The sequence below is a fragment of the Mercenaria mercenaria genome, chromosome 12 (assembly GCF_021730395.1).
Source record: "Mercenaria mercenaria strain notata chromosome 12, MADL_Memer_1, whole genome shotgun sequence".
Classification (NCBI taxonomy): Eukaryota; Metazoa; Mollusca; class Bivalvia; order Venerida; family Veneridae; genus Mercenaria; species Mercenaria mercenaria.
Window position 1 is genome coordinate 27,018,905 of NC_069372.1, and position 24,991 is coordinate 27,043,895.

At 37.1% G+C, this 24,991-nt stretch overlaps 2 protein-coding genes across 2 annotated transcripts in view; one reads left to right on the forward strand and one right to left on the reverse strand.

The window, feature by feature from the left end:
• LOC128547291 (conditioned medium factor receptor 1-like) overlaps positions 1-13,294 on the reverse strand; it is a 33,174-nt gene extending 19,880 nt beyond the window's left edge. Inside the window, exons 1-4 of the mRNA XM_053519522.1 lie at positions 13,052-13,294; positions 8,423-8,498; positions 5,373-5,521; positions 2,407-2,543 (exon numbers count right to left, since the gene is read on the reverse strand). Coding sequence (XP_053375497.1) covers positions 2,407-2,543; positions 5,373-5,521; positions 8,423-8,498; positions 13,052-13,189 — 500 coding nt within the window. The 5' untranslated portion in view covers positions 13,190-13,294. The remainder of the gene's footprint in view (positions 1-2,406; positions 2,544-5,372; positions 5,522-8,422; positions 8,499-13,051) is intronic.
• A 45-nt stretch (positions 13,295-13,339) lies between these two features.
• LOC128547290 (uncharacterized) overlaps positions 13,340-24,991 on the forward strand; it is a 47,752-nt gene continuing 36,100 nt past the window's right edge. Inside the window, exon 1 of the mRNA XM_053519520.1 lies at positions 13,340-13,423. The gene's annotated coding sequence lies outside the window, so the exon portion shown is untranslated. The remainder of the gene's footprint in view (positions 13,424-24,991) is intronic.

Sequence of the window (24,991 nt, forward strand, 5' to 3'; positions counted from 1 at the left end):
CACCTGTCCCCACATGACCCAGTTTTGAGTATGACATCGCTTTTTTCTATTTTTAGACCTACTGACCTAGTTTTTGACCGCACGTGACCCAGTTTCGAACTTGGCCTAGATATCATCAAGGTGAACATTCTGACCAATTTTCATGAAGATCCATTGAAAAATATGGCCTCTAGAGAGGTCACAAGGTTTTTCTATTATTTGACCTAATGACCTAGTTTTTTAGGGCACGTGACCCAGTTTCGAACTTGACCTAGATATAATCAAGGTGAACATTCTGACCAATTTTCATGAAGATCCATTGAAAAATCTGGCCTCTAGAGAGGTCACAAGGTTTTTCTATTTTTAGACCTACTGACCTAGTTTCTGACCACACATGACCCAGTTTCAAACTTGACCTAGATATTATCAAGGTGAACATTCTGACCAATTTTCATGGAGATCCATTGAAAAATACGGCCTCTAGAGAGGTCACAAGGTTTTTCTATTATTTGACCTAATGACCTAGTTTTTGAAGGCACGTGACCCAGTTTCGAACTTGACCTAGATATAATCAAGGTGAACATTCTGACCAATTTTCATGAAGATCCATTGAAAAATATGGCCTATAGAGAGGTCACAAGGTTTTTCTATTTTTAGACCTACTGACCTAGTTTTTGACCACACCTGACCCAGTTTCAAACTTGACCTAGATATAATCAAGGTGAATATTCTGACCAACTTTCATACAGATCCCATGAAAAATATGGCCTCTAGAGAGGTCACAAATTTTTTCTATTATCTGACCTACTGACCTAGTTTTTGACCGCACATGACCCAGTTTCGAACTTGATCTAAATATCATCAAGTTAAACATTCTGACTAATTTTCATGAAGATCCATTGAAAAATATGGCCTCTACGGAGGTCACAAGGTTTTTCTATTTTTAGACCTACTGACCTAGTTTTTGAGCGCACATGACCCAGTTTCAAATTTGACCTAGATATCATTAAGATAAACATTCTGACCAATTTTCATAAAGATCCCATGAAAAATGTGACCCCTAGAGTGGTCACAAGCAAAAGTTTACGCACGCACGAACACCGCACGATCACAAAAGCTCACCTTGTCACTTTGTGACTGGTGAGCTAAAAAGGGCGGGGCAAAATAAACAACTTGATGTGTAACATTTATCACAATGCATGTATTTATCTTTAAATAGCTCTTAAATAAAATAGTAGGAAATCTTCTGAATTCAAGACATCCTCAGTATTTTTACCTTTTTGCACCCATAGCTATGGCTTCATCAAGAAATCTTAACCTTTAACTTGCTGACCACTAAAACAATATGGATAATCTACTGACCACAGGCAACCATCCTAAGAAGTTTGAAAGCTGTAGACCTAAGTTTGCTCAAGTTATTAATCGGAAATATGTTTTCAGTCTCATTGTCAACGTTACTACATGAAACTTATGGATGGGCCACAATACAACAAGATAAAAATCAAAAAGTGCAGTTACACAGATAATTTTCAAATTTACTTAGTCAAACGTGCAAAACGTGTATAATTTTATACCTAAACAAGAGGACCATGATGGTCCTGAATCGCTCACCTGTCCCCACATGACCCAGTTTTGAGTATGACGTCGCTTTTTCTATTTTTAGACCTACTGACCTAGTTTTTGACCACACGTGACCCAGTTTCGAACTTGACCTAGATATCACCAAGGTAAACATTCTGACCAATTTTCATGAAGATCCATTGAAAAATATGGCCTCTAGAGAGGTCACAAGGTTTTTCTATTATTTTACCTAATGACCTAGTTTTTGAAGGCATGTGACCCATTTTGAACTTGACCTAGATATCATCAAGGTGAACATTCTCACCAATATTCATGAAGATCTCATAAAAAATATGGCCTCTATAGAGGTCACAAGGTTTTTTTTATTTTTAGACCTACTGACCTAGTTTTTGAAGGCATGTGACCCAGTTTCAAACTTGACCTAGATATAATCAAGGTGAACATTCTGACCAATTTTCATGAAGATCCATTGAAAAATATGGCCTCTAGGGAGGTCACAAGGTTTTTCTATTTTCAGACCTACTGACCTAGTTTTTGATCGCACGTGACCCAGTTTCGAACCTGACCTAGATATCATTAAGATAAACATTCTGACCTACTTTCATAAAGATCCCATGAAAAATGTGACCCCTAGAGTGGTCACAAGCAAAAGTTTACACACGCACGGACGCCGCACGATCACAAAAGCTCACCTTGTCACTTTGTGACTGGTGAGCTAAAAAGGTTGGGGCAAAATAAACAATTTGATGTGTAACATTTGTCACAATGCATGTATTTATCTTTAAATAACTCTTAAATAAAATAGTAGGTAATCTTCTGAACTCAAGACATCCTCAGTATTTTTACCTTTTTGCACCCATAGCTATGGCCTCATCAAGAAAGATTCGTTTACAAGCAAGAGCTGCAGGTATTTCTCCATAATCCTCCTTACTTCTCCCAATATAGCTAAGGCCTCCGGGACTGCACATACCTCCACTGTCTGACTAAAAAAGTTACAAATTACATTTAATCTTAATTCACTGATATATGCATCTGACTATTTTTTTTTTTTGATTTTGTGGTAAAGTCAATCCAAAAAATTTAACCCCAATGAACATAGAATATTCTTCTAAAGACTTCATTTTACCTTTAAATTTTGATTTCCACAATTTTATGCCCCCAGGACAAAGCAGTTTTAGCCAGAACCTCATTCATTTATACTTAATACACACAAATCTATAGCTGACATACAGTCAAATTCTGATATTCTCAGATTTTGACTGTAATATATCAGCAACAGGTTTGTGTGTATTAATTATGAATTAAATTTAAAATTATTGTATTCATTAATGAATACATTATCTGGTTAAAAAATTCATGTTAACAAAGGTAAAATCAGACCTTTAAAATGGGGTCACAACTATAGTTAAGACGAAATTTACTAATCCTTACTTTCTATGACAATTTCCCAAGTTATTAGCAACACTTTATGACATGTTTTACTTCATGTATATTCTGATAGAAATTTATTTAAGGAACAAAAAGCCACATTTCTTGCTGAAATGTCTGTTTTTTTGCCCTTTAATAAAGTTTCATAGCTACCTCCCTTTAAGGTGGAAATAATTAAAAAACTGGGTATTTCTTTTGATTCTTAGAGATTTCCTGTTTTTTATTTTGTAGATATTGTGACAGGGTGATGTTTATGATTTAATTTTTGATATTAAATATAATGTTTAACCCTTAGCCTGCTGGTGGCTATTGATTCTGCCTTTGTGACCAGTGTAGATCATAATCAGCCTGCACTTCCATACAGTCTGATCATGATCTGCATTCAGTCAGTAACTCTTTTGGTATGCACCCCTTTTAACAGTTGTTGGTACTGTCCAAACTGAAAGATGAACAAGTTCATTACAGGAATTTAGCAGGGTAAGGGTTAAAATGAATATTCAATATGCATTTAGGTAATTAAATTTACAAAAGCCCAAGGTATAAGTTCTTGCAGACTGTAAGGGTCATTAAAGCATTAGCTTCAGGTTGATAGTAATAGATTTATAAGTCTTTGAAACGTAATCAGGCATAACTATTCTCTATAGTTGGTCCAGTATTGTAGACACTGCATCAATTTGTAACATCTGTTTGAACCAACATTCAAAGACTTATCTATTACTATCATTGTTTCAATATCAATAGTATCGCAAGCCATTTGTACAATATCAATAGTATCACAAGCCCTTTGTACAATATCAATAGTATCGCAAGCCCTTTGTACAATATCAATAGTATCGCAAGCCATTTGTACAATATCAATAGTATCACAAGCCCTTTGTACAATATCAATAGTATCGCAAGCCCTTTGTACAATATCAATAGTATCACAAGCCCTTTGTACAATATCAGTAGTATCGCAAGCCATTTGTACAATATCAATAGTATCACAAGCCCTTTGTACAATATCAATAGTATCGCAAGCCCTTTGTACAATATCAGTAGTATCGCAAGCCATTTGTACAATATAAATAGTATCGCAAGCCATTTGTACAATATCAATAGTATCACAAGCCCTTTCTGCAAAATCAATAGTATCGCAAGCCAATTCTGCAAAAACAATAGTACCGCAAGCTATTTCTGCAATATCAATAGTATTTCAAGCCCTTTCTGCAATATCAATAGTATCACAAGCCATTTCTGCAATATCAATAGTATTGCAAGCCCTTTCTGCAATATCAATAGTATCGCAAACCATTTTTGCAATAATCAATAGTATCGTAACTCCTTTCCTAAATATCAATAGTATCACAAGCCCTTCTTGCAAAATCAATAGTATCGCAAGCCATTTCTGCAAAATCAATAGTATCGTAACTGCTTTCCTAAATATCAATAGTATCACAAGCCCTTCTTGCAATATCAATAGTATCGCAAGCCATTTCTGCAATATCAATAGTATTGCAAGCCCTTTCTGCAATATCAATAGTATCGCAAGCCATTTCTGCGATTAATCAGTAGTATTGCAAGCCCTTTCTGCAATATCAATAGTATCCCAAGCCATTTTTGCAATAATCAATAGTATCGTAACTCCTTTCCTAAATATCAATAGTATCACAAGCCCTTCTTGCAAAATCAATAGTATCGCAAGCCATTTCTGCAATACCAATAGTATCGTTACTCCTTTCCTAAATATCAATAGTATCACAAGCCCTTCTTGCAATATCAATAGTATTGCAAGCTATTTCTGCAATATCAATAGTATTGCAAGCCCTTTCTGCAATATCAATAGTATCACAAGCCATTTCTGCAATAATCAATAGTATTGCAAGCCCTTTCTGCAATATCAATAGTATCGCAAGCCATTTCTGCAATAATCATTAGTATCGTAACTCCTTTCCTAAATATCAATAGTATCACAAGCCCTTCTTGCAATATCAATAGTATCGCAAGCCATTTCTGCAATATCAATAGTATTGCAAGCCCTTTCTGCAATATCAATAGTATCGCAAGCCATTTCTGCAATAATCAATAGTATTGCAAGCCCTTTCTGCAATATCAATAGTATCGCAAGCCATTTTTGCAATAATCAATAGTATCGTAACTCCTTTCCTAAATATCAATAGTATCACAAGCCCTTCTTGCAATATCAGTAGTATCGCAAGCCATTTCTGCAATAATCAATAGTATCGTAACTCCTTTCCTAAATATCAATAGTATCGCAAGCCATTTCTGCAATATCAATAGTATCGCAAGCCATTTCTGCAATATCAATAGTATCGTAACTCCTTTCCTAAATATCAATAGTATTGCAATAGCACAAGAAGGCCTCAATAGTCACTTCTACTTACAACATGAACTTTATTTTCACGAACGAGTTGTTCATAAATTCCCATTTCCTTGAGTAACTCAATGGCAGTCTTGCACACTGCATCGCCGCAATACTTGTCTCGTGGAAACTTCTTTTTCTCAAGTAACAGACATTTCCAGCCAAGTTTTGCTGAAAGTTAAAATCACAGTAAGTAATAAATTACCATTAAAACAAAATTTTTGTGTTGAAACACTCAAAGCTATACTAGTCTATGTTGCTTTCCTTAAGTGCTCAGTCCTTGAACACATCATGCCAAAGACATGAAAAATGGTAGTAGAAACTCTCTTGTTTGGCACACACAACTTAAGTGGAAGCTGGCTATTCTTTAAGGTAGTTCTGCACATTTGGATCAATGTTTTTTCTACAATGTAAATTTTGATTAAACCTTCCTTTTTCAAAACTTCAGAATATATACTTTAAGAAAAATCAACAAATAAAAAAGATAGGGTTGTGTGCTCAATTTCTTTTTTTTTTTTTGCTAGACCGATTTAAAATATTTTAACCTAACGCAAGTTTTCATAATGGGAGTCTATGGGAAAATCACAATTTTGATAGCATTTTCACGAAAAGATTTTTCTGAATACAATGTAGATTTTAATGGAACTTCTCATAAGGCGTAATAAAAAAAATTGTTCATTTCCGGTATCCCAACCTACCCTAAATTTTTGACCTGACCCTAAATGTTTTTATGGCCTTGGAGAATAATTTTTTTAACTTTTTAACAAAAAAGTTGCAAAACTGCACTTTTTATGCTTTAAACATGGTCAGTGATGTTAGAAATCAACTTACTGATGCTCTAGGGGCATAACCCCCTTATTTGTAGTCATTTCTGACACAAAAATAATTTCCGAAAAGTCTCCCTTAATAAAAAGAAATTCCAAAAAAAAAATTTCCGACCTACCTACCCTTATTTTTTTTGGCATGTAACCAGAAACAAAGAATTTTTTTTTAGGCCAAGTCATAAATAAACATATGGCCTATAAGATAGTGAAATAAAATGTGTCGGTCTGTGTGCTCGTTTTCGAGATATTTGCCAATTATTAAAGAGATCCATGCATTTTTAGCCGATTTTAAGACATTTTTTTATCTATTTAACATGTCAGATGTTTTAATATCATATTTTAACTTAAGCAAGATAGTAACGTTGCTGAACTAAATTTACTCACCTGTTGCCCTTAATTCATAAAATGATTTTCATTGCCGTACACAGAATCCAGGCTTTATTCTACCTTTCCATGATAAATGACATAACACCGTTACTTCCGGTTTATTAAACATGCAGAAGTACCTTAAGAGGTCTAGAGTGATCTCATACCCTCATGGTGATGGATAACATCAGGAATGAGGTGTCCAGGGTGATCTCATACCCTCATGGTGGTGGATAACATGAGGAATGAGATGTCTAGAGTGATCTCATATCCTCATGGTGATGGATAACATCAGGAATGAGGTGTCCAGGGTGATCTCATTCCCTCATCGGTGATGGATAACATCAGGAATGAGGTGTCCAGGGTGATCTCATACCCTCATGGTGATGGATAACATCAGGAATGAGGTGTCCAGGGTGATCTCATACCCTCATCGGTGATGGATAACATCAGGAATGAGGTGTCCAGGATGATCTCATACCCTCATGGTGGTTGGATAACATCAGGAATGAGGTGTCCAGGGTGATCTCATACCCTCATGGGGATGGATAACATCAGGAATGAGGTGTCCAGGGTGATCTCATACCCTCATGGGGATGGATAACATCAGGAATGAGGTGTCCAGGGTGATCTCATACCCTCATGGGGATGGATAACATCAGGAATGAGATGTCCAGGGTGATCTCATATCCTCATGTTGATGGATAACATCAGGAATGAGATGTCCAGGGTGATCTCATACCCTGATGGGGATGAATAACATCAGGAATGAGGTGTCCAGGGTGATCTCATACCCTCATGGGGATGGATATCATCAGGAATGAGGTGTCCAGGGTGATCTCATACCCTCATGGTGGTGGATAACATCAGGAATGAGGTGTCCAGGGTGATCTCATACCCTCATGGTGATGGATAACATCAGGAATGAGGTGTCCAGGGTGATCTCATACCCTCATGGTGATGGATAACATCAGGAATGAGGTGTCCAGAGTGATCTCATACCCTCATGGTGATGGATAACATCAGGAATGAGATGTCCAGAGTGATCTCATACCCTCATGGTGATGGATAACATCAGAAATGGGGTGTCCAGAGTGATCTCATACCCCCGCGTCAGAACATACTAGCAGAATTATATGAGGTGTTAAGAATGATGTTCTAACTTTATGGCGGCGGATACATTGTACCAACAGGAATGAGCTGTCAATAGTGATCTCATACCCTCGCGGCAGGGTACCAGCAGCGATGAAAAGCTGAGAGTGATTAGTCCAAGTTATAAAACTTGTTTAGAAACTGTCGTAAAATAAATTAGTATATACTAAAGTTGTGCTACAGATCAGCTGAACATAGGAACAACCTAGCTGTAAAGACCACAGCATCTGTTTTGTGTAAAAATATTTGCTGTGTATTCCAGTTCAATTAGCACTGGAAATTTCTGAGATACTCTTGAATGTCTCCCACCTAACTAAGAGGCCTGTACTTGTTCTTCCCAGGAAAGACGGCTTCGCGTGTATCGGTGCTATACACCGGGCACGTTAAAGAACCAGCCTGTCTATTCACAAACAGCTAGGCTAAGTTAGCCCGACAGGCCTGATCTAAAAAGGATTTCTTTCTATCTGTTATCAGGGCTTTATCTCACACTGTCCCTCTGGTCAGATCACTCTGTGTCTGTACTAGTAGAGGATGAATTTCGCTGTGTGAACACGTTTATCATGAAAAGGGAGCTACATAAATCTGGTATAATAATAGTAATAAAATAATAATAGTAATTTTACCTTTAGCGGCTGTTTAAGCAATCAAAGCTATAGATGGCTTTTCTACTTCATGACTTTTTTTGCACAGACAGATAAAATTTCTGAAAATGATTTAAAGAAAGTATTACCAAGAAAGAAAGCTGTACTTGCTCCCCCAGGTCCAGCACCTACTATTGCCACATCATACCATTCACGCTCAAATGACTGAAATACACACAAAAAGACCTTAAGGCACTCACCTAACTGTGATCAGTTAAACTGAATATATATACAAGTGTGTAGTTCAGCTTAATTGAAGCAAGTGAAGTTTGGGTGGTAGGAGGAGCATATTCTTCCCTTCAAACTACACCCACTCCCCACCGCACCCACATAATTTTTGTGCCCCCCCCCCCCCCCATGAGTGGTGGGGGCATACAGATTTTGGTCTTGTCCGTGCGTTCGTCCGTCCAAAGTTTGTGACGCATCTAGCTCGAAAAGTATTTGATATAGATTGATGAAACCTTGCATGAGCCTTAATCATGATATGAACTTGCGCACCTCCTATTTTTCGTCTGGCTCTGCCCCCTATTTCAGAGTTATGGCCCCTGAAATAGTCAAAAATGCACATTTTCACCTTGTGACACGCCTAGCTCAAAAAGTATTTGATATAGATTCATGAAACCTTGCATGAGTCTTAATCATGGTATGAACTTGCACACCTCTTATTTTTCATTTGGGTCCACCCCCTATTTTTAGAGTTATGGCCCCGGAAATAGTCAAAAATGCACATTTTCACCTTGTGACGCACCTAGCTCAAAAAGTATTTCATATAAATTGATTAAACATTGCACGAGTCTTTATCATGATATGAACTTGCGCACCTACTATTTTTCGTCTGGCTCTGCCCCCTATTTTCAGAGTTATGGCCCCTGAAATAGTCAAAAATGCACATTTTCACCCTGTAACTAGTAGCTCAAAAGTATTTGATTTAGATTCATGAAACCTTGCATGAGTCTTTATCATGATATGAACTTGCGCACCTCCTATATTTCATTTGGGTCCGCCCCCTATTTTCAGAGTTATGGCCCCTGAAATAGTAAAAAATGCACATTTTCACCTTAGATTATGTGCCTAGCTAAAAAAAATATTTGATGTAAATTCATGAAACCTTGCTTGAGTCTTTATCATAATGTGACCTTGCACACTTGGCGTTCTTCTTGAGAATCTTAGCACTTATTACAGAGTTATGGCCCTTGAAATAGCCAAAATAGTGGATTTTTTGTTTGTGATGCTCATAGCTCAAAAAGTATATGGCCTAGAAAAATGAATCCTTTTCATAAAATGTTTGTTGAGGCTTTACCCCATTAAGACTGCAAACATTTGAATTACTGCCCCTTATTTGTGACAAATGTACCAGTAGGGGGCACACCCTGTGTCCAACAGACACATTCTAGTTAATTATTTTCTACACATGTTTCCACCTTAAAAAACTGACCCCTTCCTACTAATAGAAATGCTCTGTAACAATATGGAGAAAAATATTTACACTTAGTATTTAGACAGTATGAAATTCCTATAAATGCCGAGTGTGACCTAGCTTGTAAATACTCTCAGTCAATGGATTGATTAAAAATTTCATGTTGTTGGTCAGTTTACATCTTCTTCTTGTCTGGCAACTTGTTAGTCAGATGGACATGGACAACATGATAACAGATATTCCATTTAACGAGTGTTTATGCTATATGCAAGAGAGCATTCTCTACAATGAAACATTATTATAATGCAGTCTGACAGGAGATACAGATTCAAAGTGCCAAAATGATGGACAAACTCATGCACATGAAAATGGCAGAAGTCAAAGTGAATGCTTTAATTGATCCAAAACCAGCAGTCAGAAGGTGGTGGTTAACTAGAGAAAGGAAGAAAAGGCCTAATACAGCTCCTTAAGGAGCCAGAAATTGATATATGCTTACAAGTGCTGGAACTGTATTGGTTACTTATGCTGCTCTTTCAGTTGCTGCTATGGTGTTACCATTATGTTAGTATAGGTTATAGATCATTTATTGAACTTCTAATGCAATTAAGTTTGCCAAAATGGAGTGTAGCGTAGTGAAGGCAAAACTTAATGCGTTAGAAGTTCAATAAGTGTATCTATAACCTATTTATAGTTTAAACGCCCCATTTCATTTAACTGACAGGTTAAAGAAACAAAAAGCTCTCTCCGAAGTAAACTAAACCACGCCTTCTTCAGTCTCTTGGAATTCATTGGCTAGTCTTATCTTCACTAATGATGGAGAAGTACATGTTTACTACAACTTTATTCAACCTTTAGCAAAACAGAGGTTGATCCAGTGCTGGAAGATTTTAATTTAGTTATCATAAATACATAGCAGACGACTAAGTCTTATCGAGTAGTTTGTGGAACATAATTTTATATTCTTATTCAATGAAAATATAATATGCAGGTTTAACTCGTAATGATCTAACAGTAAAATTTAAGCAACTACTTGTTGCTTGCACACTGGCCTTCCAATCCTGAGGTCGGGAGTTCGATCCCAGGCAGCTACTTGGGAATTTTCAGGAACGCTTTTCAGTGTTTCCCACCCAACTAGAGGTGTACTGGTTAGGAACCCAGGCAATCCTTGCGTGTATCAGTGCTATACACTGGACACGTTAAAGAACCAGGCTGTCTATTCGCAACTAGCTAGGCTAAGTTAGCCGGACAAGCCTGTATCTGATTTCTGATCTCTCTGTAGTGGGGGCTTTGTCTCACTCTGTCCCTCTGGTCAGATCACTCTGTGTCTGTACTAGTAGAGGATGAATTATGCGCCCTGTGTGGCTGCATCTGAACTATGTAAAGTGCCTTTGAACGTGAAATTGATCATGAAAAAGGCGCTATATAAATCTGGTGTAATAATAATAATAATGTATAAATAAAACAAGACAAAGTAGAATCTAAGTGCACCCTGGTTTGTTTTTAGACCAGTAGAGGTAGTGAAAGGTGCAGAAAGGTCAAACTTGAACTATGAAAGTACAGCTTGCATTAAAATGAAATTAAAAACATAATGTGACATTTGAGCCGCACCATGAGAAAACCAACATAGTGGGTTTGCGACCACCATGGATCCAGACGTCTGGTCAGGATCCATGCTGTTCGCTTTCAAAGCCTATTGGAATTAGAGAAACTGTTAGCGAACAGCACTGATCCTGACCAGACTGCATGGATGCGCAGGCTGGTCTAGATCCATGCTGGTCGCAAACCCACTGTTGGTTTTCTCATGGTACGGCTCGTCCGTTTATTACACAGACACATTATTTTTTGTAAGCAGTCCCTGCTTTGGTAATTGCTCCGTCTTCTAGAATGTGGGAAATCCATAGTAGGTGAAACAATGAATAAATTAACTCATTAATTTTGAACTACTTCATGATTAAGTGGATCAGATTCTTCAGTTATGAAACAATATGAAAATAAGTTGGTTACTTTTTTGAAAATCCCTCACTTGTCATTGGATAAAAACGATGTTTGAACTATAACATTTCAAAAAGAACATGCTTAATGTCTAAGTACTAAAACACAAGAATTTCATTTTGCATAATTATATTTTTCATTTTGTGCGTCAAGAATAAATCATCTCGCAAAAACTTGCTAGTGATGATTTCTGATAAATTCTAACCTAGATCGCTAGCTTTCTCAAGCTCATCAAATCAAACAGGACACTCGCGGTAATATGTATATCTCGGTAATAGGTACATCTACATCTACATCTACATCGTTACAACCAACAATCGATTTCCGATTATGACTGGTCGGCGCTGTCAGAGAAACAGTTGTTAAAGAAATTTAGTATATTACAGTATTAAAAGTAAAAGATAAAAGGACAGTATGCTACAGTTAAAATAGGACAGAATGGAAGAATTACATAGTGACCGCCGCCAGCCTCTCTGTAAAGATACTGAGGCTAGGGCTAGCTTTGACTGATGTGGGGAGGGATTTCCAGAGACGGATGGTTCTAGGGAAATAAGAGTTAACAAAATATTGAGTGCTGGAATAAGGGATCAAGTAGTTCAGGTTTCTAATGGGGGATAAATAACCTTGGTCAATAGCAACGGTCTGGGTCCTTACTTTGTAAAACAAAAGTAATGAACATTTTAACCTACGGTACTGGAGAGTTTTCCATTCTAAGGATTTCAACATTTCAGTTACACTGCTTGTATAGTTGTAATCATTCATAACATACCTAGCTGCTGACCTTTGGACTCGTTCAAGTTTATGGGTGAGGGTTTTCTGCCAGGGATGCCACACAGTTGAACAGTATTCTAGCTGGGGGCGGACATAGGTGGTGTATGCAGCTTCTTTGACCTTTATGTTATCTGTCTTGACATTTCTCTGAATAAATCGAAGGGAAGAGGTTGCCATAGAAGTTATGTTTTCTATGTGTTGTGACCAGTTCAAATCATTGGAGATAGTTATTCCTAGGTATTTAGCTGATGAGGTGGACTTCAACTCTGTATTGTGTAACCTGTAGGGATATATAAAGGGATTTCTCTTCCTACTTACTTTAAGGACTTCACATTTGTCGGGGTTAAATTCCATTTGCCAGACTCTTTCCCATGAAGGTATACAATTAAGGTATATTATAATCCAGGTGAAGTCTCTGACCTTTTTACAAGCTTGCAATTGGCAATTAGCAAATGATGAATAGCATTTAGCAGATTACAATATTGGTAAATGGCAACTAGTTGACATGTCCCATCCCCCACACTGTAAATTCAATTACCTTTTCCTTATTCTTATCTTCTGGAAATTTTACTTCAAAGTCTGTGATTTTCTTTTTAAATATGAATTCTCTATTGAAAACAAAGTAAATTATTAATGCAATCACAAAAAGGACTGCACATGCAGTAAACGACAGCATGTTAAAAGTGAAAGATCCAGTCAGAACTGACTGTCAATCCTAAATCTCAGAATGAACTTTGTTCCGTACTGTCATCTGGATCACCTGATGTTGTTGTCGGATTATATACCAGAGGACAAAGTCAATTTTGCACCGCCTGTAGGTAAAGGGAGACTACCGAAACACTTTGCAGTGTAAACAAAATCCAATTAAATTTTATATTTTATATTTTCATATAAAAGCACGCTTTATGTGGTAATATAATGCTTATATATTTATTTTTAAGTTAATGATTCAATGTAACGGAATGAGTTTAATCTGTCAGTATATTAATGTAGCGATGAAATCGTCCAAAAAGTTTTCATGTTGCATAATTTTTCATAATTAGTAATGTCATTGTTACCGGATAATGTCACAGAATGGATACTTTTAAAGAAGAAATTTCAAGCACTTGGCTATTTTTGATAAACATGCTGCGTTTACTCATGTATATTCAGTGACCGACCCATTATAGCAAAGTCGTCTTTATTTTTTCTATTGGAAGTGTTTAGCAGTCTAGACTAGTAACGTTACTACATGCCTGAGTGGTCAATAGCTTACATGTATGTTTGAAATATTATTATGTTTACTGACAATAAATAAATACTGAATTGCCAAGGCTGTTCTGTAACATGTTTAAGGGTTTTCTAGGCATCTGATAGCCAGAAGTAACAAGGATTTTTTGAAAAGCAATTAAGTCCCCAGGCTAAGTGGGATCGAATTTCTTTAAGCTATAATTAAATTGTCAAACTGGGAAAAATATGTTGAGAAAACAAGTAAAATTGTGTTGTTTTTCTTAACATTTAATTATATTAGTTTAAAACCTTTTCTTCAAGATCTACTGGTAGACATTCAAGTGAATTACAAATTCAAAGTTTCCCGAAGAGAATGAATTTTTTCAGGATTTTTTTCTAAGTTGCTGATTCTTGATAGACCATGCAGAAATAGAATAACTCTTCAATTGTCATGTCTAAAGTTTTGTTTACTTTAAGTACGTTTTACCATAATTACAACTAAATTGTCCAAAAAGTAGTGTATGTGACATCAGGCCCTTCCCCAGCCGCATAAGGCGCCGCCCTACCGCGGCGCTTAAAACACGAAATATACCTTCCCGCAGCGCTTAAATTTCCCGCGCGGTGCCTCAATTATTAGCGCAGCGTCTTAAATCAGTAAGCGATTTAATCCCCGTAAGATACCTCAGGTAAAATCTATCTGGGTAGTTTATATGAATACACAGTGTGCTAGCTGTTTACCGTGTACTGATAAGGGTTTAAATACGACACGTGTTTATGAGTCTGTGTTTTCACAAGTTTGGGAACAGGAGTGATTGGAATATAATTAGTTAAGGATTATAATTAGTCTATGCAAAAAAATGGGATAACAGTTGGTGGCGGCATGCATGGGTAAGTTGATTGTTATCGAGTAATGATTAGCAGAGAAAGGCAACTGTATTAAAATGATCAGTGATTCTTTGACTGTTTGAAGTTTGAAATCATAATTTGTACCCGATAAACTGAAGCAAACTTTTTCGAGGATGTTTAATTACTATTGTTTAAGGTGCTATTAATTTCTAAATATTAAACTTTATCTACTATGATATTTTTGTTTCACTTTGCTTTTGTATATCTCTCAAAGTAAACATAAAAAGACCAAATGATACAAGTTTCAGTGGAATAACAAAATTTAGGGCAGGTTACCTAACCATCGTTCCTGGACAAGACCAGTTCCAAATAAACTGCCTACTTTCTCACGTAAAGAACCGGGCTAGTCGGTAAAAAGGATGAATGAATTCTCTTCTGCTGTATTTCAAGGAAGTCAGTAGTCTATTTCTATGCTAAATAAACATTGATTTATTTAGAATCTCTATTTACTGAATATATTTACAGCATCAAGTATGGTCCAAAGAATTTTAGAGGAGAAAAAAACAAGAAACTTATCAACAACAAAAAAGTTATGATTCATTTTGTCAAGTCATTGAAACATGTCATTGTAACTTGTGTTTCATTTCAGGCTCTTTCATCACACTTCTCCCTTGAAGAAGACTGGGCGGTTATTGAATGGGCACAGGCGAAAGCCACCCTTACCACAGATGAACACTTTGAGCACAATGGAGTGGATTATTGGTAACACCCAAACCTGTGCAAATCGCTACAGAGGGACTGCTTCTACCAACCTCCACAGCTGGTGTGTATACATGTTCTTTCTGAAACTTGCTGCTTGCAGTAAAATACATAGTTAAACTTGAAATACAGAACCTGCTTGTGTGTGTAAAAAAGCTGCAGTGGTGTTGTTAACACCCACAAATATTTAACAGAAATACTGTTGCAATTCATTGTGCAGAAGAACACAAGATAAATGTCAAATCTTAGGAACTTTTACAATATAAATCCATCCTTGGTTATCCTTGCTCTGGGAAAATAACAAATACTTTTTTTTGTACTTTCAGATTGTGAGAGAGGTTTCAGCAGTTGAATGTGTAAAGACCAACCACCATTCACCAGTGAGCTGCCTTACTCATGGTGTCCATGCAGGGACAAAAAATGAATGACTTTAATTTCAGTGGTGCAGTAAAGGAATGGCACAGTGCCAAAGACAGACACTTGAAAAAAAAATGCCTATGTGTTGTACAAAAGATGTGGAAGGACATATGTGTTGTTCGAAAATACTTATAAAAGAAGTGGACATCTGTGTAGTGTATATGATATATTGATGGTTATATGATTATGTGAAAATGCAGAAGTAATGAAATACATGTTGTTGTGTTTTTTTGCATATGGTATACTTAAAAAAGCACCATTTGGGTTCGATTTTTTTAAAAAATCAAACACGCGAGGGGAAACCCCTCCCGCACCCACCCCTTATCCCACCACGCAAACTTTACCCCAGCGCCTTAAAAAAATTTCTGGGGAAGGGCCTGATGTGTATTTGGGTACAGAAATCCAGTTGCAATTACATACATTGTATGTGACTCCTTACAGAAATATTATAATTTGCTGCAAACACTTGTTGCGATCATGCCGTGAATATCAGGTGCCAGAACATGCCGGCAAACACTTTTGATAAATTAGATACAGTGAATGATAGTTGGTTTAGTTTTCATTTTTCACATGCAAAGTAGATTTGTTGCAAACAAATTGTCATGAACTTCCCGGCAGGGTTGGCAAAAACCCGGGTAAGTTCATACATAATTTATTTATAGGTCGATTGTGAAGGAAGTTCTACAACTTATATTAATCTCTCTCTACACCTCATTCCTGATGGAATCCATCGCCACGAGGGTATGAGAGAAGAGGCCAGTTTCTGCCCTTTTAATGCTGAGCGCCAAGCAAGGGAGCCACTGGTACCATTTTTTACGTCTTTGGTATGACGCGGCCGGGGATCGAACCCACGACCTCCCGCTCTAGAAGCGGACGCTCTACCACTAGGCTGTCGAGGCGGTCTTATAAAAAACCCGGGTTTTAAGCATATTGCCCAGCCTAGTGGGTAATACTGGGAAAACCAGGGTTTTACTGGGCAATAGACTTTTTATTTATTTTAGTGGTCAATACTGGGCAATATATATTTCAGTTCAAACTTCAATACATATTTCAACACTTTAATTAACTAACAACCCATATAGTGATAGCAGTGACACCTGCATGCCTAGTGCTATTATATCTATAAAAATCTTAGTATTGAATAGACATTATTATGATGATGATTGAGCAATTATTGAGCAAGATTAGGGGGTTAAAGTTAAAGTGTGAACAACTTAAATTTGGTCATTTTACTCATGAAAATCAGTTAGATCACATTGTCATTTCTATCATATAACCATAAAACCTAAGGACCCTTAATGTTAATGTTACTGTGGATGATTAAAAAAAGATTGCAAAATGTAAAGACTGTGCCACTGTAGTGAGTGCCAAAATTGAGAGTCTGAAAGGTTATAGACTGAAATGTTACACTGTGTTAGTCAACTGAAAGGGTGTTTTCTAATTTTGGTATTATTCAGACAAAACTCAGAAACAGACTTGGGATCGAAAAAACTGCAAAACTTGTGCTCAGATACAGAATGCTTTGTGATAAAGAAGAACTAGACTGGTAGGATCTAGTTGTGACCTAGCAAGATCTAACTATAAATGTTGAAAGTTTTTTACTTTCACATAAAAATATTTTGTTGTGTAAATAAACAATAATTTTGTTAATGAAACTGTTCTGTCAGCTACCTATCACTTCACCAATGGTTTCAAAGTATGTAAAACTTAATGTAAGAATAAGCTCACATTTTATAGCATAGAAACTCAATTTTTTAGTATAAAAAAATCTTCTTCTTGAAAACCACTGAGCAGAATAACACCAAACTTCACAGGAATGATCCTTAGGTGGCCCCCTTTCAGAATTTTTCAAAGAATTGAATTCCATGCAGAACTCTGGTTGCCATGGCAACCAAAAGGAAAAACTTTAAAATTCTTCCTGTCCAAAACAGCAGGGCCTAGAGCCTTGATATTTGGCATGTGACATCATCTTATGGTCCTCTATGAAGATTGTTCAAATTGTGCCCCTGGGGTGAAAAGAGGCCCCTCCCCCAGGGTCACAAGTTTTACAAAGACTTATAATAGGAAAAAACTTTAAAAATCTTCTGGTCTGAAACCACAAGACCTAGGCCTTTGATATTTGGTATGTAGCATTACCTTGTGGTCCTCTATCAAAATTGTTCAAATTATGCCCCAGGGGTGAAAAGAGGCCCAGCCCGGAGGTGGGGGTGGGGGGGGAGCGGTCTCAAGTTTTACATAGACTTATATAGGAAAAAACTTTAAAAATCTTCTTGCCTTAAACTGCAAGGCCTAGGCTTTTGATATTTGGTATGTTGCATTGCCTTGTGGTCCTCTACCAAAATTGTTCAAATTATACACCTGGGTTGAAGAGAGGCCCTGCCCTGGGGGTCCCAAATTTAACATAGACTTGTATAGGGGAAAAAATCTTCTTGTCCAAAATTTCAAGGCCTAGGCCTTTGATATTTGGTATGTTGCATTGCCTTGTGGTCCTCTACCAAAATTGTTCAAATTATGCCCCTGGGGTGAAGAGAGGCCCTGCCCTGGGGGTCCCAAATTTAACATAGACTTGTATAGGGAAAAAAAATCTTCTTGTCTGAAATTTCAAGGCCTAGGCCTTTGATATTTGGTATGTAGCATTGCCTAATGGATCTCTAACAAGATTGTTCAAATTATGCCCCTGGGGGTCACTTGTTATATGAGTTATATAGGAATAAATACTTAAAAAATTATCAGATAATATTTCCTAGACTGCTTAATTATAATTACCTGATGACCTCAAGTGATTAGGGGTCACTTGAATGTGACCTTGACCTACTGACCTACTTTCTTGTTTTTTTAAGATACAGCCTTGAAATTTGGTTGACATGTACAGTTTTGCACACCGATCTTAAAACTGACTTTCAGTGACCATGAATGTGACCTACTGACCTACTTTCTAATATTTTAGCATCAGTTTGCCATTTTAAACATGTGGCTCATATTACCCAGTTGAGCGATTCAGGGTCATCATGACCCTCTTGTTTAAAATTTTACCCTGTCAGTCCTTCCGTTTGTCAGTCATCAATAGGTAACTGGAGAACCATTTCACCTAGAACCTTCAAACTTCTTAGGGCGAAAGGACTTAAGAGTAAATGACCCCTATTGTTTTATGGGTTACAAACAGGGGCACTAACTTATATGTAAGCAGGTATCTAAGTATCCACAAATGGGAATGGATTGGAACATCACACACTTAGTCTGACACTATGATGATCTGACATGCACACACAGGTTCTGTAACTCTACTGTATAAGTGGTTAAGTTAGCGAGGTGGAAATATTGGCAAATTTCGCGAATTGACAAAATTCGGTAACATATTCTGCAGCGTAAATATCAGCCAACCCATTATATGTTTTCAAGTAATTATTTTTTCATAAAGAAAAGACAAACAATTTTAGTTATGTGTAGCACATTCTTTTATATATGAACGTTCACTGGCTCCATATAAGGGATAATAATGCTGTCATGCTGCAAAAATGTAATTATTACGCCAGACACATTAGTGATTCTTATGAAAAGCTATTTTTACGCAAGTTGGAAAAAGGGAATTCGCTAATATTTCCGCACGCCAGTTGTCTGGAATTCCGAATTCACTAACTTTGCGACCCGTGGAAATATCTACTTATACAGTATTTGGCATTTTTATAAAGTTATGCCCCTGTTTGGACTTTTGTTGTTAGGTTTTGTATTTAAGCTTGTTAATCTCAGTGTGAGGGAATGGATTGAAATTTCACATACTTGTTCACTGTAATGATGTGGACATGCAGTGTCAAGTTTCACAAATTTATTTAGCATTTTCACGAAGTTATGTGTGTTTCAACTTAGTCATTTTTTAGCTTGACTATTCAAAGAATAGTAGAGCTATTGGACTCACCCATGCATCTGCGTCGGCGTCCGCGTCGGCGTCCCGATTTGGTTTAGGTTTTGTATGTAAGCTGATATCTCAGTAACCACTTGTGGGAATGGATTGAAACTTCACACACTTATTCACTGTGATAAACTGACCTACACTGCAAAGGTTCCATAACTCTATTTTGCTTTTTTACAAAATTATGCCCCTTTTTCAACTTAGAAATTCTTGGTTAAGGTTTGTATGTAAGCTGGTATCTCAGTAACCACTTGTGGGAATGGATTGAAACTTCACACACTTATTCACTGTGATAAACTGACCTACATTGCAAAGGTTCCATAACTCTATTTTGCTTTTTTACAAAATTATGCCCCTTTTTGACTTGGAAATTGTTGGTTACGGTTTTGTATGTAAGCTGGTATCTCAGTAACCACTTGTGGGAATGGATTGAAACTTCACACACTTATTCACTGTGATAAACTGTCCTACATTGCACAGGTTCCATAACTCTATTTTACTGTTTTACAAAATTATGCCCCTTTTTCGACTTAGAAATTCTTGGTTAAGGTTTTGTATGTAAGCTGGTATCTCAGTACCCACTAATGGGAATGGATTGAAACTTCACACACTTGTTCACTGTCATGATCTGACATGCACTGTGTAGGTCCCATAACTCTACTTTGCATTTTTTTTTCAAAATTATGTCCCTTTTTCGACTTAGCAGTTTTTGGTTAAGTTTTTGTATGTAAGCTGGTATTTCAGTATCCACCTATGGAAAAGGATTGAACTTCACGCACTTGTTCACTTAATGAGCTGATAAGCACTGTGAAGATTCCATAACCCTTTTTCCCATTTTTACAAAATTATGCCCCTTTTTCGACTTCCGTATTAATTCAGTTGACAAGGCTGTTGAATAGTCAAGCGTTGCTGTCCTCCGACAGCTCTTGTTTGCATAATCTGTTACCTCATTTAGCATCACTAAAGCGGAAAGTTCCATGACTCAAAATTATTGCACCTTTTATGCTTGTTTAAATTTATATTTTCATTATCATGATTATTTGAACTTTGTAAAGTGAAGCTTTTGAATAGTCAAGGATTACCATCCTCTTACAACATTTGTCCAGGAATGTCGCAATCACAAATGTTTACCGCAATCAGTCTTTTTGACAGCTGGCTGGCTGGACATGTTGCCCGTGGGCATCTAGTTTTTTTATAACACCTAAAATTAAATGCATGGGGATACATACATTTTGTAGCTCAACCAATTGAAGTTGCACTCGCCCCAATGTTGGTGTCCACATTTAGCTTAAAATTTTATGAAGTCCACTTCAGATATTCAATTGAAACTTGCTGTGCAGTATTAGTGTGACAAGATGTGTAACTCTGTCTGCAGTTTTTTCAGAGTTATGCCTCTTTTTTACTTAGAAGTTTAAGTTGAAGTTTTTCAAAAAGTACTGTTCCTTGTTTTTAACTTTTGCAGATTTTCACACTCATCTATCGGGTAGTAACATTAAAAGCTTTTGGCGTCAAGTCCTAATTTCTCTTATATGAATTTTAACAAAATTCTCCCCCTTCTTAGACTAGGTTGAAGTTTTGCATACAAAATGGTATATTGCATATATTGAATTGTAACTTGGTACAAGTTATTGAGGTGGATAAAACATACTGAAAGGTGCATGCCCCACAACTCTGAATTGTATTTTGGCAATCTACACTGGTGAGAAAAGAAACACCCTTATTCAAACTCATTGTACAATATTTTGTTAACCGTGATTCAAAATTAGAAAAGAAGAATTCCATTCACAAATCTGATGATTTAAAAGAATTGATGGTTGATTAGACAGCATTTCATGGTCACATTATGCTTAAAATCTTAAATTCCAATAGACTTATAAGAGGAATTTCACTGACACAGTGTACCTCTACTGGCAACCACAGCAGCAAGACGTTGCCTCATGGACCCTCACCAGTCACGTTGCAGATACCATGGGATTCTGGCCAACTCCATGTGGAGCACTGCTATCAGTTCCTGGACATTGGTAGACTGTGGTTGACATCGACGTAACTGCTGTCCAAGGTAATCCCAGGCGTGTTCAGTCAGATTGCAGTCCGGTGAGCACGCCGACCAAGGCAAAAGGTCAATGTTGCTTGTCTGTAAAAAGGTTCCTTATGACATGTGCAACGTGAGGTTGCACGTTGTCATGCTGAAAGACCAAGCCTTGAAGCTGACGGAATATTTGGACAACACAGGACGTAATATCTGGTTGATGTAACGCCTGGCTGTGCGATTACCTCAGATTACCTTGGCACACAACAAGTTGGGACTTAAACCTATGATTGATGGTTGCCCAGACCCATAGCTCCCCCCCGCATCCACTGTAAGGATTGTGCTGCAGAATGCAATTGTTAGCCTAGCATTCACAACATCATCTGTAGAAATGGATATGTCTTTGGCGTTCCACAAGTTGAAACATTACTCATCACTAAACACTACGTTCTGCAAACGCTGACCAAATGGTTGTAGGCCCAAATTAGACGTTGATGACGGTGAAGTAGCGTAAGAACTAGACCTCTGTAGTGCCTGTAGCAGATAATTTCCTATTCTCTAAGCCATTTCCCACTGTATGTTGACTTATAGGCCATCCGCAGTCAACTACCACTAAACATGACGTGGATTCAGCCGTCACAAATCTATCATGCAAATGCCGTTGATGTATGTAATTGTCCTGCTGTACTGATGTTACACGGGGTCTACCAGAACGAGGCCTATCAACAAGCATTCCCATGTCTCTGACACATCGAATGAGATGCAGTATTGTTGAACGAGAGACGTTAAAATGTCTAGCGACTTGTTCTTGCGTTCGCTCACATTCGAGCATGGCCAGAATTTGGGCCCTCTCTTTGAAATTTAGCCTCGGCATTATCAAAAACTGATTGTCAGAAAATTTCTGAACATATTTCATATGTCAACTAACACATGTACCTGTATAAAATTTGCTCAATAAAACCACATGGTTGACACAATGTCATATGGGCTGCATGAGGAAATCATGAGCAGGTACATGAATTTAACAATGGGCTGAATAAGATCGTATGAGTTTCGGTTGACTGTGTTTGTCGGTCAGAGTACATGTACATTACTGACATTGCCCAGCAAATTTTAACTACATGTATGTAATGAAAATTACGCCAACTTTTGTGTTTCTTTATCTCGTCATTAATAGTTATGTCAATTTAAAGTTTTGCATGGAAATTTTTAACTCCAAAACTAATGCAGATTCTTTGTTGAAACTTCACGCAGATTTTGGGTGCAATTGAACAAGATTACAGCCTTTTACTTGAACAACATACCTATTCTAAGATTGAAAATCCAGTTTACTGACAAGCCTTTGCTGTCAGCTGAGACAGCTCTTGTTTAAAAACAACTTTTAAGTTATCGAGTTCATATACACAACTGTTTTCAGGCAGTTAGCCAATCAGTGAACTGGTATCTAATTGACAAGCCTCTGTTGTCATGCAACAGCTCTTGATTCAATTATCGAGTTCATATAACTGTAACTGTTTTCAGGCAGTTAGCCAATCAGTGTACTGGTAACTTGTTCAGAAAGTAGTTTTAAATTTTTTTAATCTTTCAACAAGGAATTTAATTGCTTCATTTGTAGTCAGCCCGCCCGCTTAGCTCAGTAGGTAGAGCGTCGGTCTACGGATCGCGGGGTCGTGAGTTCGATCCTCGGGCGGGGCGTATGTTCTCCGTGACTATTTGATAAACGACATTGTGCCTGAAATCATTAGTCCTCCACCTCTGATTCATGTGGGGAAGTTGGCAGTTACTTGCGGAGAACAGGTTTGTACTGGTACAGAATCCAGGAACACTGGTTAGGTTAACTGCCCGCCGTTACATGACTGAAATACTGTTGAAAAACGGCGTTAAACCCAAAACAAACAAACAAATCATTTGTAGTCACCTGATGTCAATTGTAAAAAAAAGAGGAGCTGGATGTCCCTTCTGTTTGAGGAGGAAAGTCGGTCTCTGTCAGTTTTATAGGCTATTTTAGCTTGCCTGGTAAATAATGGATCAGACAGGGTAGGGGATTGACCATGATTTAGTTCTGTGCTATATATTCCAGACAAAAGACATAGAACTTTATATCTACATCTGTAACAGTAATTACTAGACACATGTCTAGGGAATGACTTCCTGCAATCAGTCAAGTGGTCTGGATTGGAAGTTCAGTGGCTTTAAAGCTGCCCTGCCAAAAAAAAAAAGAGCAGACATTGAATTGAAGAATGGATAACTCAGTCGTTATTGAAAAATTTGAAATATATATAATTATATTCTGAATATATAAGTATTAACTTTGAAGTCTTAAAAATATTTTGTAAATTTGTGGTTCACATTTACACAGTTCCTGTACCTGTAAGTTTAAGACTTTTTAAAATGGTGCAGATGTGATTTTGCAGCCATTGGAAGTGTGCTGCATGCAATAAATAGCAAAAATGCCAGCTATTTATTGTGTTTTAGGTTTGGGACTGGATTTAATGAAGAAAAACAATGAAAAGAGCTTTTGCTAAATCCTGGGAATTACAGCAGCCCTGTGTCTTTTTGATTATAGTTTCTGCAAGATGAAATAGGCCGACTATAAAAAGTTGTGTTTCTTTGTGTAGCCAGAAGTTCCTTTTCAGGAAACGAAGACTAAGAAAAGAACATCGATAATTTATTTCTGAATGTCATAATACTAGTTTGTGAACTGATGAAATTTTAATTGATGTTGAATATAATTTTCCAGTCCCCAGCCTTTGTTTCAAGAGAGGGGACTCTCTCAGTGAGTTTGCCCACTGACTTCATCCAACAAGCAGTCCCTGGGGAAGTGGACTGTTCTTGACATTTTTTTTTATGAAACATTGTACATAGATAAAGGGCAATACGGAGAATATGCGCCTGCTTTTATTTTGTTGCCTCTTGAAGTGTTTTAGCTATGGCATATTGGTTAAACATATATTGCAAAATTAATCATGTGTTAACTTCAGAAGTACAAGAACTTTCATGAAACTTGATACATGGATAGAATTAGGCAACAGTCAGGATACCACATCCTTTTATTTTGTCCAGCTAACAAAGAATATTGTCAGAAACTGTTTTATGGTAAAATGTTTAGCATTTATTCAGCTTGATGAGAACATGAATGGAAATAAGAACGATATCTCAGAACAGTTATCTAGTTCATGAACAATAATAAGTATTACTTAACAAATACTGTAAAACCTGCTTTAGCGGTCACCTCTGTTAAACAGCCAACCTGTCTTAAGCAGACAGTGTCTCATTTCCCAAAATGGTCACTCATTCTATAAATTACCTGC